Here is a 19,823-nt window from a genome sequence, read left to right as displayed (position 1 = left end):
CCCAGCTATTATTTTTTTATAATACATGGATACCCTTGTGATGCTAATATAGAAGACGAGGTTCGGGAGTACAGCTGTTTTTTTTTTCAAACGTAGTATTTCAGTGCTGTACAGATGTTCTATGTCATTATCCGTTAGTGCTTCAGCTTTATTTGAATGATTGCCTTTACCTTGTTTTAATTTCTTTCCTCTCCAGTTTCTCTGAGATGCGAATGTACCAGCTTAACATCATTTTTTTTATTTAAATATATTCTCATTCTGTTGATCATTAATGAACATTTCTGTTCTGTGGGTGTTGTTGAGTGATTGAAAATGAGACATTTTATGTTTGAATTAGAAGTGATGGTCTTGAGGAGTTGAATGGGTCAAAGTTCAAGTATATTTTCCTGTAGAGGAATTATCACTTTTTGATGTCACTACTGTGGTATTATGCCTTTTTTTTCGAATGGCTCAGGAAGCGAATATAGCCGTGTGACAGGCTGGCTGCAGGGAGGAACTCAGACCAGAGAGAGAAACACACAGACAGACGGTGATGATGAGGAGCTGAGTGCAAATGGTAGCACTCAGCGTTTATTAACAAAGTAAAAGGTTTAAACAGAACACAAAAAACACAGGACACGGCACACGTCGCCAAAACAAAAAGACAAACAAAAACGGACTAGACAGACAAACACGGTGAGCAGATATTTTATCTATTCTTTTTAACTTTAACTTTACCTCCGTCTCCAATCCCGTTCTCCACTCACCAAACACCCACCCCGAGTGAAAGAAATGTGCATCTATATATACTGTTGTGCTGGGATTCAATTACTAATTAATTATTCACTTGAATCCCAGCACGTGAATTAATTCTGTGCAACCCCGTGCTCACATACTATACTTTAAATGCACGTGAAGTGCAATCCCGTGCCTAAATATAATTATACAATTTAAATACTCGTGCTGCACACACCCATTTATATCCCGTGTACCAACTACAATACACGCACCATACAACACACATGCACACAGGGGCGGGGCACATTGCCACATATACCCCCCCTTGTTCACAGCACACATGGCCTCAACGGCCACCTCCCCCCTTAAAAACCCAGCAGTCCAGGACAAAGTCTCGGGCTGGGAAGGGAGGCTTCAGTGGGCCCATGGCTGGCAATGCTGTCAGCACCCCTGCCGGTAGTGGCACGGCTGACAGCATGCTGGTCCACTCCTGCAGCGAAATTGCTGCGGGGGATGCTGGTCTCCTGACCTCTCCCCCTTTCTTCGTAGCCGGTAGCTCCCCTTGGTGGGGCTCTGACCACAGTACTTCCGGCAGCGAAGAAGCTGCAGTGGGAGCAGGTCTCCGGACCTCCCCTACGATCTCCGGCAGCGAAACTGCTGCAGTGGGAGCAGGTCTCCTGACCTCCCCCACGATCTCCGGCAGCGAAACTGCTGCAGTGGGAGCAGGTCTCCTGTCCTCCCCCACGATATCCGGCAGCAAAACTACTGCAGTTGGAGCAGGTCTCCTGACCTCCCCCACCTTCTTCGTGGCCGGCAGCTCCCCTTGGTGGGGTTCCGGCCACAGTACTTCCTGCTGCGATGCGGAGCAACAGGCAGCCCCAGGCGATGCGGAGCGGCTGGCAACCCCGGGCGATGCGGAGCGGCTGGCAACCCCGGGCGATGCGGAGCGGCTGGCAACCCCGGGCGATGCCAGACAGGCATCCTTGGGCGAAGCGTGGCAGGCATCCTTGGGCGAAGCGCGGCAGGGAGTCAGGACAAGCTGGGGTGTGGGTGTTGGCCATCTTCTCGGCCTCTGCGGCCGGGCGGTTCTTCCCCGTGCTTCTCTCAGCAGCCTATGCAAGGGCTGCTGAGGACCGCCAGCATCTAGTCCTGCTCCTCTCCCCCTGATGGTGATGGAGGCAGAGGCAGCTCCTGCTGCTCTGCTCCTGGCGGCGGAGGTAGAGGCAGCTCCTGCTGCTCTGCTCCTGCCGGTGAAGGTGGCGGAGGTAGAGTCAGCTCCTGCTGCTCTGCTCCTGCCGGTGAAGGTGGGAGCAGCGTGTAGTCTCCTGGCGATGGAGGTGGGAGCAGCGAGTAGTCTCCTGGTGACTGAGGTAAGAGCAGCGTGTAGTCTCCCCCTTTTGCAGGGGACTGGTGCTGCTTTGCCTCTCTTGCAGGGGACTGGTGCAGCTCTGCCTCTCTTGCAGGGGACTGGTTTGGCTCTGCCTTTCTTGCAGGGGACTGGTGCGGCTCTGCCTCTGAAGGGGAAACCAGCAGGCATTCTTCCTCTGCTGGTGGAGATGGGGACAGCAGGCATTTTCCCTCTGCTGGTGGAGATGGGGACAGCAGGCATTCTCCCTCTGCTGGTGGACATGGGGACAGCAGGCATTCTTCCTCTGCTGGTGGAGGTGGAACCAGCAGGCATTCTCCCTCTGCTGGCAGCTTGGGTCCTAGGGCTGTGGAAGCCCCAACTTCCCTCTCTTTGGGCTGTGGACGCACCGACTCCTCCCTTTTGGGCTGTGGACGCACCGACTCCTCCCTTTTGGGCTGTGGACGCATCGACTCCCCCCTCTTGGGCTGTGGACGTTCGGGCTCCCCCCACTCAGGCGTAGGACATTCGGGCTCCCCCCACTCAGGCGTAGGACGTTCGGGCTCCTCCCACTCAGGTGTAGGACGTTCGGACTCCTCCCACTCAGGCGTAGGACATTCGGACTCCTCCCGCTTGGGCTGTGGACACTCAGGCTCCTCCCACTTGGGCTGTGGACACTGGGACAGCAGGCATTCTTCCTCTGCTGGTGGTGATGGGGACAGCAGGTACTCCACTGCTGGTGGACCTGCTACCTGGGCTGCTGTTGTGGTTATAGCTGCCTCCAGGTAGCTGAGGACCAACTCCAAACCTTCCTCCAAGGTGTTTGGGGTGTGTTCCCTCTCATAGGCCTCCAATCGCCCCCTGTCCATCAACCACAGGATCCGGATGGCTACTGGCATAGACTGGGCCTCCAAAAGGAGGAAGGCAGCAGCAGGGCTGGTAGGTGACGTAATCACAATCTGAAAAGACATAAGCCCAATACACGATATACGCTCCTTGCAAAGGAGCCGGCTCTTTTGTACAGCAGTATCGGCGCTGTACTTTAGTGTGTGGATTGCCTCGCCCTGTGTGATGCGCCTGCTTCCGTTAACCGAGATCACTACAATATATATAATAAACCCTGAATTAGGGCTGGTCCACCATTTATGTTCGATCCATGTGTGGTACATTTGGCTTCATTAGAGTACTAACCAAAGGTGCTCCGTGTGGAGTGCAGGGTGCACCCTATAGCCTTGAGATCACAGTTTCGAATCCAGGTCATGTCATTGCCGACCATGACCAGGAGTTACCAGGGGGTGGCGCACAATTGGCCGAGCACCGTCCGGGTAGGGAGGGCTTAGGTCGGTAGGGCAATCCACGGTTCACCAGGCACCAGCGACTCCTGTGGCTGATAGGGCACCTGTTGGTCTGCAGTGGAGCCATTCAGATCTGTGCTGTCCTCCGGCACTACAGGTCTGATGGCTTCGCTGTGCGAAAAAAGTCGGCTTGGCAGGGACACGTTTCGGAGGACGCGTGCGTCAGCCGCTGTTTCCCGAGTCGCCAGGGGGCTGCAGCGGTGAACCAGGATTAGTAACACATTTGGCGATTCCAAATTGGGGAGAAAAATTGGGTAAAATCATTGGCAATGACTAAATTTATAACAAAAAAGTAGAGAGTACTAACCAAGTTTTAACAGCATGAGAATCACTAGTTCCATTGTGAAGATATTGTATTATATGGATTAAGTGCTATAGAAGTTAAAGATGCTGTTACTCCTACATTGCACTCCAGTGGTCTATTTGCAATCCGGACTTGTAACCTACCACACTGAGAGTACCAGGAAGAAACTGTTTTATTGTATTATTATTGTTAGATTTTTAATCTACAGGGTTGTACTTGGAAATTATGTATAGGCCTACTTAAAGTATAAAGCATAGAACCAAATTATCTTTGGTGGTCAGTGGTAATGCTGCTAATGCTAACTGTACTGTTACCCAACTAGAAGCAAACAACTTTGGCATACTTCTGAGTCATTAAATTAACATGCAGGTTTACTGTTTACTAGTTTAAAGTACAATTTTAACTTTGAACTCTAAAACAGTAATTATGCTAGTGTAATACAAGTTCTAAATGTCAAGTTAGCCTACATACAGATAATCAAGATAGATTGTCTTGATTACCATTTGTTTAAGAACAGTTGTGAGCTCTCCCGTGTAAAAATAATCTCCTTCCAGTGTAGTGTGCCTGATTGTAACCTGACACGGTCAGCTGCAAACTGTCAAAATGAGTGCTGGTTTCACCAGCATTTAAAAATTCTGCAGTGTCTGAGCAATTTACAGCTGAATGTGCAAGACTGATAGCAGATTTGGAGGAAAAACCTGTTGACTGATAATCGCGATAATGAAAACGCCATCTGTGTCTCTCAGCAAGGTTAACAATACTGTAGTACACAGACACAAGTGGGATCTTCTACAGAGTTACTAGATCTGTTGTATTCAGAGCATAGTTTACTTAGCTTTTATAGGGCATCCCAGTTTGTGTACTTAACATTATGAGCAGGATTTTTAATCAAGAAGTTTAAAGTTATAGGATACATTGCCATATGACATATCTAGAATTTTAAACTTTGGAGTTGCTTGCCGCAAACAGAACCTTATGCATGTTGCTAAAAGTGTCTCTGACAAGCCCAGTGATTAATTATAGTGGAATACAGTAAAGCTACATTCTTACTGAAACAATATGAACCAAATTAAAAGGCTTGCTATATGAAGAAGCACTGCATGCCAATTGTGGTTATGTTTGGCTTGTCTTATAATTTTATAACCCAGTCTTCTTGTAATATAATGTTTCAAACTTAAAATATAAATTTATCTTTAAAACAACTCTTTATTTTCTAGTGGATGGCTGTTCATTTTATGGGATGCAGCATTTTAGAAAAGGAGCCTTATTTTTGTAGTTCCTGTGCTAGAAACTTCAAGAAATGCCTTCTTTGTCTCACACAGAGAGAACTTGGTTTATGTACCGTAGGCACTACACCTGTTATTTGTGCTTGTGGTTTATTTACACAACAGAGTAACTACCTACTGCCTAGTTACTTCATACTATAGTATTACAACCGCAATAAAGACAGGGTCATGGCCTAACCTGCCTCTCTATGTGGCAATGCCTGCCTCTCAATGTGGAGAAAAAGAGGGATTCACTCCATCATAAACAGCCTTAGAATCGAATTTAATTGCAATAATTATGGTTATAAAATCCAAATGCACTGAAGGCCAAAATTATTATGCCTTAAATACAATCTTGGGATGTTAAGCCACCCTTCCATCAGGGTGTATGCATGCACGTATTAAATACAAACCAAACCAAACGAAAAATTATGAAAAAATAAAACTGATGGGGCTAAAATCCTCAAAGCTGTTTCATTTAGGGGACTGTGAGTATTCCATTGTAGATTTGCAAATGTTTTTTTTTTTTTCCTTTCAGACAAAAACTACACATTTTTGTGAGCATGTAAGCATCAAATGGTTTGTAAACATGAAGTAAAATGGAAATGTGTCTGGATTATACAGTAGGTTAAAATTATTTGGCATATTTCTACTGGTCACCACTTGCAATGGAACTGTATTGAGACAATACAGCTTTTAAAGACACTGTTGAGGGGTCTGTATCAATCGGTCACAATTTTTTATCAGTTTGTGTGAACTCTATGGAGTTCCAGAAGTTGCCCTGCTAAAACTTTGAAAAAACATATATAGTATGCATTATAAAATTAGATATAGATAGGAAACGTAATGAGGTACAATTATGCACGCAATAACTGAAAGGGATATGGTCCAAGGTAAAAAGAATGTGGCTCTGAACCGGTTAATGTTCACCATAGATTTTTAAAGGAATATTTGAATGTTAAACATCAACACAAAATAAAACTGTTTAATACTGTACATTAAGATTATAAAATATGTAATCTGCAAAAATGTACAGGTCACCTAGACCTGCATTCAAAATAGTTTAACAAGCAACAATACCAGTGCAGTGGTATCCCAAATGTTATCTTAGTTATGTGCTAATAATGCTACCATATGACTGATTCTAGGCATAAGCATCCCCACTAGTGCTAAAGAAAGATTCTGTATTCCACTCAAAAAGAAACGCAAAGTCATACAGGTTTTCAGATTTATTTAGAGATGAAGTTGTGCAGTCACAGTTTAGATTTTTTAATAGATGAAAATCTTTATAAAAGCATTAACACACCTGAAAAAAAGTAACATTTATTTTCATTAATACAGAAAATCATACAGGTACCAGGAAAACCGACCCCACAGATCAACACAGTTTAATTAACAAGCAAAATCCTCCAGGACACAGGTGAAGAATATATAAATAGATATGTAACATTTGCATTAGTCTGTACAATCTTTGTATAGCAGAGATACACAAATTATAATGTATATATCATTTATATGCTGTATCAGCAAAATGTTTTTCATTAATACTTAATTTTTTTTATTTCAACTATTATAAGATTGGATTATGATAACCATCCCTTGTAAGCTGTTGGCACTTTTTCAAAGAAGCAAATCTACGTATATAAACAAATAAATATTCCTGGTGCGGTGTTACTACATGTACATATTGTGTACATTTTAATATTATTTTTTTCCTATCAATTAACCCCATAATGTGACACACTTGATATTTGTTGGCATCAAATGTAGTTCCTTTGGTTCTCACCAGGTGGCAGAATCAAGCATCATATCTCCCTCCAGTCTAGTGCTCGAATCATACAAGTTTCTGACCCTCATTAACAGTCAAAGCTACCTTTTGATCACAATGGGTAACATTTAGGAACTGTGTACCTAATCCCCAAATGATATATCAATAAATTGATAAAACAAAATTGTTGTTACATTTAAATAATATATATACACAAACACACACACACAATTATTTAAATCTAATTTTTTATGTTGGGCTCTGGTTTTCAAATCATATTAGCTAGCCAAGAAAAAAAAAAAAGCATCAAAAGGATTATTTTTATTCAAAAGTCAAACCATTTTGACTTGATAAAATGGTCCCTTTAACATTACTTCCTATTGTCCTTTAAAACTGGTCCTAAATACAAAACACCTATACATAACTCGCAACAGAAAAGTCCCTATTCACAAAGCTTTAACTCACTAGTTATTTCGTGAATAAAAATGTTGTTCAACAAGCATACAGCAGTCTATAAAAGTTTCATGAAATGTAAACTGTACTTTGTTAATAAAACCATTCTTTAAAGAATTAATGAGTTAAAGTGATTTGTGAATCAAGGACACTTAATTGGCAAAAAAAAAAAAAATACTAAATGGTAACAGTTACCATGACAACCTTTTAAAATAAAACATCCTTCTAGAGCAGGAACTCAAAATATGGCAACCAATTCTAGACCACGCACTTTGAACTTCCTTCTTAAATACCATAGTAAACAGAAAGTGGTATGTATTCATCATATGTACCATATACCACAGCAAACCACATATTACAAATATAAAACTACATTTTATTATTTACACATTGCAGTATGCTATATATTTTTTTTTTTTTTTTTTCTTTTTTTAAGTACAATTGTATCTATAATGATGTATTTGAGTATCAAACATGGTGTAAACTGGAATCTACCCTGTAGACAGCATAAGACTCTAACTCTGTGTTAAAGTGTGAGTTTTTGGTCATCTAAAGCAATTTGGGCCCTGTTACAAAACTTTAACTTGCTTTACCATTTTTTCTAAACCTTGTTTATGAATAGGATTTCTGGAAGGTACTATTGCACTGCTAATTTTCCTTATCAGTATTGGTTATTTGACCACAAACCGCTCTAAATAGTGTCCTTTTCAGAGACAGATTAAACAGCGGTTTAAAAACACAAGAATCAACTTGTGCCTTATTCACAACTACGATAATGCATCATATCCTCAGCACATGCTTGTCTCACAATATTTAGTTTGTGTGAACAGCGATTTGATTAAAGGATGGAGCCGTTGTTCTATTAGACTATTTCGATAATTGAAAAATCTTTTATTCCTCTGAAAATGTGCTTGTGAAATTATTTTTTTAACCCTTGACACTCTTAAAGAAAGTGTGGGTTAACAGTATTGTCGATTGGGCCTCTAACCCTTTACCATTCTGTGCATATTCTAAACCTGTTCGACCATTTCTCTGATATTGTTACTGAGGCTACTATTGACTAACAAGAGACCTATTGTATTACTAAAATATATACCATCCATTTGTGTCTAACAAGCAAATAGAAAAAGTTACCACTATACAAATCCTTCAAAATCAGCAGCAGGATAGGTTTCGAGGAGTAGTTAGGTCTTTACCAAGACTTGTCATAAACTTCCTATTTTTACATTCTCTTATATTTTTGATTAATTTCTATTCTAAACTAAGAATGCCGATTTATTCTGAAGTAAACTGTACAAGTTAAACACAGCCCTTCTTTTCCCAGTTTACCATTTGTAATACAAGAAGATTCATTATAAAACTAACAAGCAGCACTTTTAAAACAAAACAAAATAAAACAACAAACAAATCTTAATACCAGTACTGACACTGCTACAGCTCTAAAAATGTGCAATGTTTTTTTTGTTGTTGTTGTTTTGTAAAATGCTTAAAAAAGTAACATTATGTTATTCAATATAATTCAAATACAATACAATGCAATCTGAAACTCTGCAAGCCGCTAATACAGAGAGCTGTCCGTGTTGCTGAAGGCTGTGGACAGTCTGTTTTTGGAAGGTAAGGTTTTTGCGACGGCTGAGGGGAGGCTGAGAGTGCTGGCAGTCTTCTGCTTGTTCTTGTTGCCCCAGCTCAGGAAGGCCAGCTTCTTGGTGACTTTCTGTGTTTTGCCAATCTTGTCATCGTCCATGGCGAGGCAGATCATGGAGTAGGTCTTTGGTAGTCCTCCACAGTAGGTGGCGCTCTTGTTAGGCTGTGTAAACAAAACAATTTAAACATTTTCTCTACTGCATAATCATGTCGAGAGGATGAGAGAGAATGTAAATTCAATTGGAAATTGATTCTGCAAGGATTAAAACATGAAAACATAAATACAAATCACAAATGCCTTCTTTAATAGGGATCTAAAAGTTTAAGCCAACAATGTTTTGTTTTAATATCATCACCCCATGTCATCTCCTACTGTATATCTAGATAGAGTCCCAATTTTTAAAACTTCAGAAGAACAAAATGTACTGTATGTAAAGTATCTATTCAAAAGATGAGTTTCTTTAAAAAAAAAAAAAATTAAAAATTAAAAAAGTAATTCAGTTTTTGGTAGAAAGCTGTTCAAGTTCAGATACTTCATTATTTTTTTTAATGGAGCCTTACTGCAGTGTCCCATAATCATGTTCAATTTAAACTATGGTTAATTCCTTGATATCTCTTTCCTCCATTCCTCCATAGCTTTGCCTACTGTGCATTCTAATTATCAGCTGCAAAATGTCATAAATGCCTCCCTCAAGCTCTGGTATAGCTCAGCAAGCAAAACAGGAATTGCATAAAAAAGTTTTTCAAATTGTGTTTTGGTTACACTTATATTGTACAGGAAATGCAGATAGGCTTAAACTATTAGCAATGTAAAATATAGCACTAGCAAGCAGCAAGTAAATACTTCATTGTTTTTACTTATAGTTACATACAAAATTGCTTTATAACTGCCAAGAAACAAAAGTAGTATTACCGGTCATACAGTAAGAAGAAAAAAAAAAAAATCCTTTAAGATGATAAAAGTCAATGGGATGCTGGAAGAGTCAAGTGATCTAATCTCTCACTATGTGGGATGAACAAACAGTGTTCCACACCCCAGAGGAATTTCCATCCATATCACGCCCACCTGACTTTTATATAAAGTTGTTCCAGTCTCTCCAACATATTTTATTTCATCACATTTTTCACAGGCTATTACATAAACAACATTGCTATTTTTACAGTAGGTATTAGTTTTTAGTGGGTATGTGGTGTTCTTATGTTTAATTATATTTTTACTTTTGTCTATGTATTTACACACTTTACATGTACTAGTGCACGTGTTCATAGAACCTATTTTGTCAATTATTCTTTTATATTTACTGTGAACTAAAATATCACCTAAATTAGCTTCTCTTTTGAATGCTACAACTGGGGCTTTAAGAAATACTTTTTTCAATTTTTCTGAATTATGTAGAATCCGCAAGTGTTTCCAAACTATCTTAGAAATATTGGGCAAAAGTTTAGAGTAAGTCATTACTAATGGGACTCTTTTGACCTTTTTATTTCTATTTTTAATAATAATCTTGTAGATCATCTCTTTTTAGTTTATCCACTTTTCTTAATTCCGTCTTTATAATTCTTTCTTTGTATCCTATTTTTTTAAGATTTGTTTTTAATACATTTCTTTGTTTTACATAGTCACTTTCTTTTGAACATATTCGTATTCTTATTCCAAGACCCTTTGGGATTGCCCGTTTAGTGTGTATCGGATGTGCAGAGGACATGTGCAAATACTGGTGCATGTCAGTGGGTTTAAATATATATATATATATATATATTAGAGGTCGGCACGGGTAGAAAATCCGGAACCAGGTACCCGCGGTGAAAAATACCCGGGTACCCGGATCTTTTTCGGTTAATGATTAAAAAAAAACAAAAAAAAAACGTATATATTATTTATTTCTTAGCAGACGCCCTTTCATATATTAATGTTTAAAATGCACATATTTAAATACTATATAGTACACATGTACACATACGATCTCTAGACTTGTGTAACCTTTTTCAGTACTGGAAACACTGAAATAATAATAATAATAATAATAACAAAATCTCAGTTTAAATACAGTTATTAATGTTAAATGCGCTTTGTGCTGCGGGATTCTTTGCGACATATTTTTATTTTTAAATAAAGGCTACTTATTTTATCTTTTTGGTAAGAAGCTATATCTGTGCAATAACTCTAGATAAAGCATTCCGTATTGGAAGCCACATGGTTATTATTAATGGAACACAGAATTATCACTGACATAAACCAACGGGATGTTTTGTTTCCGATTTAGTTCCAGAGAAGAACAGTCAGGGGAGTTATTATTATTATTATTATTGAGGTGTACTTGCCGCTCGCTGTGTTATTGTTTTCTGTAAAACATTGATATGCTGTCAGTTAAGAAAAGGCTTAATGTAAAAGCTTGTTTTAATATAGTCTTTATTACGCCGGCCAGAGACCCGCACTTACAACAGTATTGTAATATTTTCTACATTTTCTTTAAATTCTCAAATTAATAAATTGAAACCCGGGTAGCGTCGGGTAATTTAAAACCCGACGAGTACCCTTGCCGACCTCTAATATATTAGATAGATAGATAGATAGAATACCTATAGCGATGTAAAGTTAGTATATGCCAGGTAATACATAATAAATATCAGTCACTGGTTTGGACACTAAAAACCTTATCTGCAAAACACTATGTATTGCTTGCTAAGTGGAGTTCTCTCTTCTCTTACCATAGAGGAGACTGTGTTTTCCATGAGGCTGATGACTTGAATATCCACGCCCTCATCTCCACCACTCTTTAACATCTTCATGACTTCGCTCACCCCCAGCCACTTGCAGTCTGTATCCTGGATTGAAACAATGTAGTCTCCTTCCTTCACTCCTTCTATCTGTGATCACAAGCAGTACAAGAATGTGTTTTCAGTCAATCACACAGCATGTGCTAAAGCTGAAGAAAGATGAAGTCATCCACTCAAGGCTTCAGACTTTCCCATCTTACAGTCAATAGCATGCTGCACAACTCGCTTTGCCAAAACAAGAGGTAAAGTAAGAATGCATTAAAAGTTCCTGTGATATAATGTCATTTGAATTGACTTTTTTTTACATTTCTTTAGAATTTTACGACGTTTTAAGTCATTCTGGGTGGTTTTCGGCTCAGTTGCTCTAATTTAATTTCTTATAAATCTGCCTTTACCTGGCTCTGAGCTTGTCTGAAAAAGTGCTTACACTGAACAGCTTTCTTCATTCCATTCAAATCATGTGAGAATATGATCTTTCATCTCCCCTCTCCCCCTCCTCTCTCCTCCTCAACCTTTGTTGTGTGAACAGAGGATGGCTGCTCAGAGTGATAACGTAATTTGAGGGAGTTTGTAAAAAAAAAAAAAAAACTATCGACCATAAGCAACGTCACAGGGGCAATAGCTGGATCTATTTTTGGTCATGTGATGAGGTTTTAACTAAATCACATGCCAGAATTTCTAAGGACTGATTCATAAATACCAGTATATATATTGTGACGCACCATTTGGCCACCAGAGAGTTGTTAAGGTGTAAAGGCCTCTCCTACAAGAATTATGAATCACCCTGTGTGTGTGGTGCTGGCAGTGTGGTAAAGTCAAATGATTTGAATGGAATGCGAAAGGCTATTCAGTATCGGCAGATAAGCTCAGAGCCACGTAAAGACAGATACAGAGAAAACTATAAGAATTTAATATTGGAGCAACAGAAACCCAGTGCCACTCAGAATGATTGCAAACTTCTTTTATATAAAATCCAGTGCACAGAAAGCTAACACTATAAAAACAAGTATTTCTTAGTGTAAAATGAAACATGATTGTTGGGGAGCTTTCTATAAAACTGTGAGAAAAAAAATCCCATGTGTGTCGTGGTAAAAGACGGTGAAGCAGAAACAAAGCAGTTACTTGTAATTAACCCACAGGGTAAGCCTGGGAATGGCTATTATATAATCTTGGTAATCCCTCCTTATTTGCAGCCTGTTGGTTTTAATTTGGGACCTGCCATTGTTGCCAACAATATAATGAGCCCTCTATAACAGCCTCATGTGGTTCTCAGGCGTTTCACTGCATTGGGAGGCTTTGTTTGCTTGTAACCCTTCCATACAGTTAAAGGCGCAGTTTGAAAGGGTCACCTTTATTCTTAAATAACAGTGCACAGTCATTATAAAGTATGACAATTTCAAGTAAATAAACAACAGAAGGAATATACATATTGTGGTCCCTTTGCAAAGCTTTAACTTGTGAGTAATACAGTTTGATATTCATGAAACTGTTCTAAACAAGTATTTCATAGAAAAACAAAACCTGCATTTTATTCATTAGGCTTTGTAACTAGGTCCCTTGTGTCCCAATACTTGTTGGACAATATATTTGACAGTATTAATATATTGTGTTATCTTATATGTTGGACCTGTCTTCAGATTGATCTCTCGTCCGCTACTGTCAATTAAACAAACAGCATCAGTCATCTCCCTCAAGATAAGATAAGGGAGAGTTATGGCAACGATTGCCACAACAGAGTACATGATGTAAAATATGTTGCTATTTATAAAAATCAATAAGTCCCTCCCAGTTAATTAAACAACCCCATCTCCCTGACATTTGTTCCGCAGGTGTGGTCTCTCTCATGGAAAACTGTTTTAAAGTGAGGGGTGACATTAAAATTACTATGGCAAACATAAAACTGTTTGTTGGAAAGCCTATGAATCAAGCTTTGAATTTTTACTAATGTCACTGCTGTATTGATACATTGAGTCACTTAAAGCTTTGCAAACAATCAATTACTCCTATAAAAAAACATTTTGATAATGACTCAGATTGAGATTTTGAACATTGTCCTGCTGTCCTGTAACAATAAACATGAGATCACCTTCTGAGGCACAGTTACACAACAATAAACTATTTGCACAATATATAACATATACAACCCTAAGGAAGTTTCGGTGGAGTTTTCTATGATGATACATCAATACATGGGGAATGAGTAACACATGTGGAATGTATATATTCAGTCATTACACTTTTGTAGCCATCCAGCAACTTGCCAGCCACTGAGATAGTGCACACACAGACTAACAGCCTATAAATACGCAAACACAAATGGGCTTGGCCCTTGGGATGCAATTTGATATGCTGTTATCTTGTAAATGTTCAGTTTCATTATCCATCTCTGTCTAGATCTCTACTTACAGCAGCAGGACTCAGCGGGTCCAGGGACTGGATCTGCACTGGCGCATCTCCCTTCAGTGTGAAGCCGAGGTCCCCCTCCTCCAGGGTGATGTGCACCCCTCGAGGGGCCGTCCACCTCTGCTTAGCTGAGAACAGTGCCAGGGGGCCCTGGGAAGGAAAGCGGGACTTCTCATTTCTGCATCTCCATGACTCAAATAAACCCTAATCCTATCATTACAGTAACTGGACATATTGTTAACCTGCTGTCTCCATGATTCAAATAAACCCTAACCCTATCATTACAGTAACTGGACATATTGTTAACCTGCAGGTATTCTTCACAGGTTTTAGAACTACATATCTTTTTTTGTTGTTGAGTGTTTCTTATTGCAATTTCTGAAATGCTATATATTTTTTATTCTTTAATAAGCCTGTGTTAAAGAGTAAGTAGCGGGATTCCTAAAAATATAGCGTTTTACATCAAAATGGCCGCTGTAGTGCACTGGGGTTTGAGATCTGCCCTCTAAATCACTGCAGAAGGGTGATTAAAATAAAACTATATATATATATATATATATATATATATATATATATATATATATATATATATATATATATATATAACAAGTGCTGTGGCTTTTCTTTTCCGTACCACATCATGGATCGTTATTGCTGTGCTACCTGTTTGACAATGTGGGCAGTAATCCTTACAAAGTGCCCTAGAGCGGCCATTTTAAAAAGAGCTTTGAAACAGACTTTTAAGTTTAAGGTAAAAGGTTTTCAGGATGTAAACCATGAAAAGAAATGACAGGCACGTTATTTAAACAGTTGTAGCAACACGTGGGGACGTGTAATGCTATATTGTTCGGAACTCCGCTCCTTCAGTTCTAGTTGCCTGTCTTTATGTTAGTGCCACAGCAATCTCCCAGGGATGGGATTGTCACAACAATGGGCTAAATCCGCAAACCTTTTCACTCCAAAACTATTAAGGAATTTTTTTTAAGAAAGGAAAAACACCCAATAAAGTAAAAAAAAAACAGAAATAAGCAACTTAATTCAGGTGTTCACAGTCTTGAGTTGCTTTATTATTTGTTTCAGATTAATTGGTGCTAAATGCGATTTGGAGTAATTAGCTTTGACAATCTAGAACAGTGTTTTTTTTTAAATAATGATATGAAAACAAAACCAAAAAATCCCTGTATTTCAATATTCCACTTAAAGAAGTCCAATCTGTTTTATTTTCTGCATGCCACTATTGTTAATATTGTTACTGCCCTGTTAATATTGTTAGTTCCCACTGAAACACCTGGACATACATTACGATTAGCAGGAATTAGTGGCCCACATACCAGCTTTTGGAAAAAGTCTGTGACTTTCACCTTTGATGAGGAAGGTTCTGCCATTTCAGCTTTTTGCTCTGTTTTGGCTAATGAAAGAAAAAAACAGAAAATGGGTTTTAGGAGCAGGTTATCAAACAGCACACCTGTGCATCTAATGTCAATTTGTAATGTTAAAATATTCCACAAGGTACATGAAATAGTATGTATTGGTATTCATAGCATAGGTCTGCTCTTCAAGCACTTACCAATGATTTGAGGTGCTTCAATGAAATCTACGAAGTCATTTTCCGAATTGAATTCAGAATACTTGTTTAATGATCGCTTATGCCCAGCCTGTAGAATCTCCTGCAGGATATCTAGCTTTTTCACGTGTCTACACAAGTTGTGTATCCTCAGAGCCTCTTCGTGGTCCAGGATGGCTTTCCGTAAGTGTGCCTTGCCTGTGGGGAAATGGCAACGTTTAAGCAATGTATCTCAATACAATAGCACACTGCAAATTCTTTCAACGATTATATTAACATTCAGTAAATCATTCATAGCTTTAAAATCTAAACCATATACTTACAACATAAAGGAAAGTAATACTAGATTTTATTTTTAATAAGCCTTGGGTAAGTTTGGTTATTTTTCTATGCTTATACTACACTTGTACTTTTTCCTCATTATATTGCAGTAATATTACACATTACCTAAGTGTTTGCGATCATCCTTGCTCTTGAGTATTTTCAGTGATGACATCCCATCAGGCATGCTGTCATAGAGCTGGGACAAGGCTTTTTCCTGCTTGTCCTCATCGTCATTGGGACACACTGTGGGTACAAACACACAATATAAATAGGGTGACTGGTAGAGTGATGTCATAGAGCTAGTTTTATGGCGCTGCAATTGTTTTATTTCTCTCAGACAAATTGACTTTGCTCATACTTAGAAATAGGGTCAAGATAGAACTCGGTGCTGCATATCACAGGCTTACCCAGTTTCTCAAACTGAGGAGCTGTTGTATGACGTGCAGGTTTCTGTCAGACTGTTAGAAACAGATGAGCCACATTTATCCATCTATTTATGTCATGCGACTTTGTAATTGTTTATGCTTGCTCTTAGACCATTTACACACTGACAAAAGTATGGGTATTAAAGGCCATTTTCATCAGTATATCACAAAATAACTGTGAACCTACAATTATTAAAGACAGTTAACCCCTTAGGAACCAACACCAGTCGTACCTCTGACCTTTCGTTTTGGTGTCTCTAGGCAGCTATACAGTTTCTGTGGAATCCAGCTTTGTTCCTGGGGTAGTGCTGGAGGGTTTACTTTTCACAACTTTTTTTTCAGCAAATGAACAAAGGTTGAATGACTCTAGTCTGCTGTTTGTTTCTTTAACAGGCTCAATGATATTACTCACACTCATGATCCAGCAGTGCAGTGGCCACAAAGTAATGTGCCAGAGCTCTGTAGTGGTTCATCTTCACCTGTGCCATGGCTGACCAGAAGAAGGGGACGTGGTCCTTAACTGGAGTCTGGATCATCGACTGGTATACCAGACTATACACATCACACACCTTACAAAATACAGATCCAGTTTAAACACATTTTCCAATTACATTTGTGTTCTAATGTACATTACAAATCCAGTTTTTATTGTCACATGAATGTTGTTTCCACAAAATAATGATATGAGATTAATCAATAGCTGTAATAATGTATTTTAAATAACATCTCTACAGTATCATAACTTTATTTATGTAAAGTTATAGTTCCTCATATGGGTTTAAAACATGTTTGTACAAGGTTATGAGTTTAAAAAATCATTTCTGTGGGTTTCTCCTGTAAAGTGTTATCAGTATAGAAAAGGTGTTCCTCTATAAATGAATGTTTTGTTTGTGCTATAACATGGCTTGAAGTCAATTATATAGCCAAACTTCTGAGATTAGCAGAAATTAATTGTCTCACACTGTGACGCAGTGGAAAACAGGCCTGAACAAAGGAGGAAGCTTGTGTCCCTTCAACTGTAAAACGCCCTTTGGCGAATGCAAACACACTGTAGGTTTCAGAAGGTTAAATTATGAAGTAATGTAGTAGTAATTCAATTTTCAATTAACAATGATTGACTAAAATTGATCACAATTAAGAAACAGGTTGTAACTCCCTAGTTAGTAGTACTTAGGGTCGCGTTCACGACACGCAGACTTTCGTCATTCTGCGCAGAATCTGCACAGAATCGGAGCAAGTAGCCAATGAATTTTCAGAATCTTTGTAGAATCTGCGCAGACTTAGCAAAGTCTGCCTCTCGTGAACGCATCCTTACTCTTTCAGTCTACTTTTCGCTCCCATAACACAGGGGAACTGAATTAAGGTATTTTTTCCGAGACCCAGTTTAATTACATGGCACTTAACAGCCCACCCCCCAGAATCTCTTTATGGACAAATCAGTTGTGTATAAGAAGACAAGCAGTGGTGCTGATTATTGATAATAATAAGATTATAGATAATGATATATATATATTTTTTAAAAGTATAACATATCATCAAGACTAAACAAAGTTACAAATATATCACAATAGCTTGATTATTGTTCCACCCAAGTAGTAACAAAGAGAGGGACCACACCTTTAGCACAGACCTAAACCCACTCAATCCTCAATCATACCTTGGCTGCTTCCTGTGCCATTCTGCAGAGACAGAAGTACTCGTTCTTGATGCCAGGCAGTGCGATCTTATCGAACACACACTCCTGTGTCTGTGCCAGCATCATCCTGGTGAGCACGCTCAGCATGGCGGGGCTCATGTCATAGCTGGGGGTGTGCGTGAAGGTCTCCTTCAGGTGGTTCAGTGTGCCTGCAAGCACCCAAACAGAGACAGGCAGCCGTGTCACCTCACTGTACACTGCGGTCCAGTTTATCACATGCTGTGCATTACATGTGAAGACTTCATGATGTTTATTAGCTATACGAACACAAGCTTTCAAGATCTCAGAAGTCTCAAAAGTGGAAATTCCCACTTATACCACTTAGTAAAAGCATGGCAAAGTGTAATAAAGCACAGTGAAAGCAGGGTAAAGCACAGTGATATGGTCAAGCATATTAAAAACATGGCAAACCGTGGTAAGCTATGGTAAATGCACATAGTATAATTATTGGAAAACCACAGAGAAACTGCAAAATGACATTGCAAATCTACTGTGGCAAACTTCTATAGTGGACCTGAAGAAGACATTTATGAGGTCTTGAAAGCTGGTGTTTGTACATGGTAGTCAATATAATAAACAATATCAACTCTTCAAATCTATTATCACTATAACATTGGCAAAAACTATTTTGATAGTGCTGTAAATTGTGGAAGCAAAACCACATGCACATTTCAAAACCCAACTTATTAATCTGAAGACCTTTTTTTTTCGAATGTATCTTGTACTCTTCGAGCGATGTGTTAGTGTCCTACATAGATCAAAGCGTGCATTATGTATTTACAAATGTTTTTAATTGTAGCCAGTTGATCTGTTTTGGGATTGATAAATATTCAAGTAGTACTTCAGCCCAGCGTTGTTTATATTTGAGACTCTCGATCAAAACATGTTGATCTTGATCAAAACATAAGAACATCATTACTGTTGCCTATTTGTGATTCGTTCTTAAATTCGTTGAAATTGGCTTCCCTGAGGTTGCCTTGTAAGAAACAATAGGGAATAGGTTCTGCTAATGTAATCAGTTCCCAGCAGACAGTACCTGCAGCTTTCTGAAAGGCATCAATAGCGCTCTCCAGTCCGGACCGGTTTTGCCGATTGCAGCGCGTAGCTATTTGTGTGTAGAGAGCTCCGGTGTTGAAAAGTATGCTTGCTTTCTCCAAGGCGATGTTCTGCTGACATACTGGCACTCCTGTGAAGGAGTCATACCTGAGGGTATTTACAACAATCTGGTTAACAACTGCCTTTCAGATATGTGACAATCTATGAGAAGATAATCAAATGCAAATGAGTTACATCATGGTGCATCCAAGTTTTATTAATGGCTGGTAGTTTACAACACTTTGATATTAATAGAGAGGGAATTCAACAGGTTTGATACACTTGGGTGTGCAGTGTGACCTAACACTAAATATAGGGGTGGTGTTAATATAGAAGATGATTTATATTGCTTTAAATAGGAGCAAATCTATCATTTTTACAGAGGTGCCCTTTAAGCAATGTTTTATTGTATATGCAATAACTTCTCCTGACTGTAGCATTATAACTATAAGCCACTGTAATATAATAAGTATTCAAATGCATTATTGTATACACCACCTTATTAGTAAAGTGCTCCCAGGGTATAAGGCAGAGCTAAGACAGTATGGTGTCATTGTCCTCATAATGCCATTCCACCTGCCTTCTGTTTATAAGGTGAGACGCAAATAGCACAGTTTCTTATGACTTCCGACTACAGTAATGTATTATTATTTAAACCCTTGTATGCTTTGTATGGTTACACAGCTA

At 39.0% G+C, this 19,823-nt stretch overlaps 1 protein-coding gene across 2 annotated transcripts in view; it reads right to left on the bottom strand.

Moving 5' to 3' along the window:
* Positions 1 to 6,293: 6,293 nt before the first annotated feature.
* Positions 6,294 to 19,823, bottom strand: part of LOC117424170 (rhophilin-2-like) — a 34,884-nt gene continuing 21,354 nt past the window's right edge. The window contains exons 7-15 of one of the 2 annotated variants that reach the window (XM_034040292.3): positions 19,078 to 19,244; positions 18,003 to 18,190; positions 16,758 to 16,914; positions 16,044 to 16,163; positions 15,600 to 15,794; positions 15,364 to 15,440; positions 14,036 to 14,182; positions 11,561 to 11,719; positions 6,294 to 9,014 (exon numbers count right to left, since the gene is read on the bottom strand). In XM_034040292.3, coding sequence (XP_033896183.1) covers positions 8,766 to 9,014; positions 11,561 to 11,719; positions 14,036 to 14,182; positions 15,364 to 15,440; positions 15,600 to 15,794; positions 16,044 to 16,163; positions 16,758 to 16,914; positions 18,003 to 18,190; positions 19,078 to 19,244 — 1,459 coding nt within the window. In that variant the 3' untranslated portion in view covers positions 6,294 to 8,765. The remainder of the gene's footprint in view (positions 9,015 to 11,560; positions 11,720 to 14,035; positions 14,183 to 15,363; positions 15,441 to 15,599; positions 15,795 to 16,043; positions 16,164 to 16,757; positions 16,915 to 18,002; positions 18,191 to 19,077; positions 19,245 to 19,823) is intronic. The other variant, XM_034040293.3, reaches the window with a different exon arrangement.

Source organism: Acipenser ruthenus, chromosome 19 (genome assembly GCF_902713425.1).
Source record: "Acipenser ruthenus chromosome 19, fAciRut3.2 maternal haplotype, whole genome shotgun sequence".
NCBI classification, from domain to species: Eukaryota; Metazoa; Chordata; class Actinopteri; order Acipenseriformes; family Acipenseridae; genus Acipenser; species Acipenser ruthenus.
Note: the sequence above shows the minus strand (reverse complement) of the source record. Positions and strands in the feature narration are given on the sequence as shown.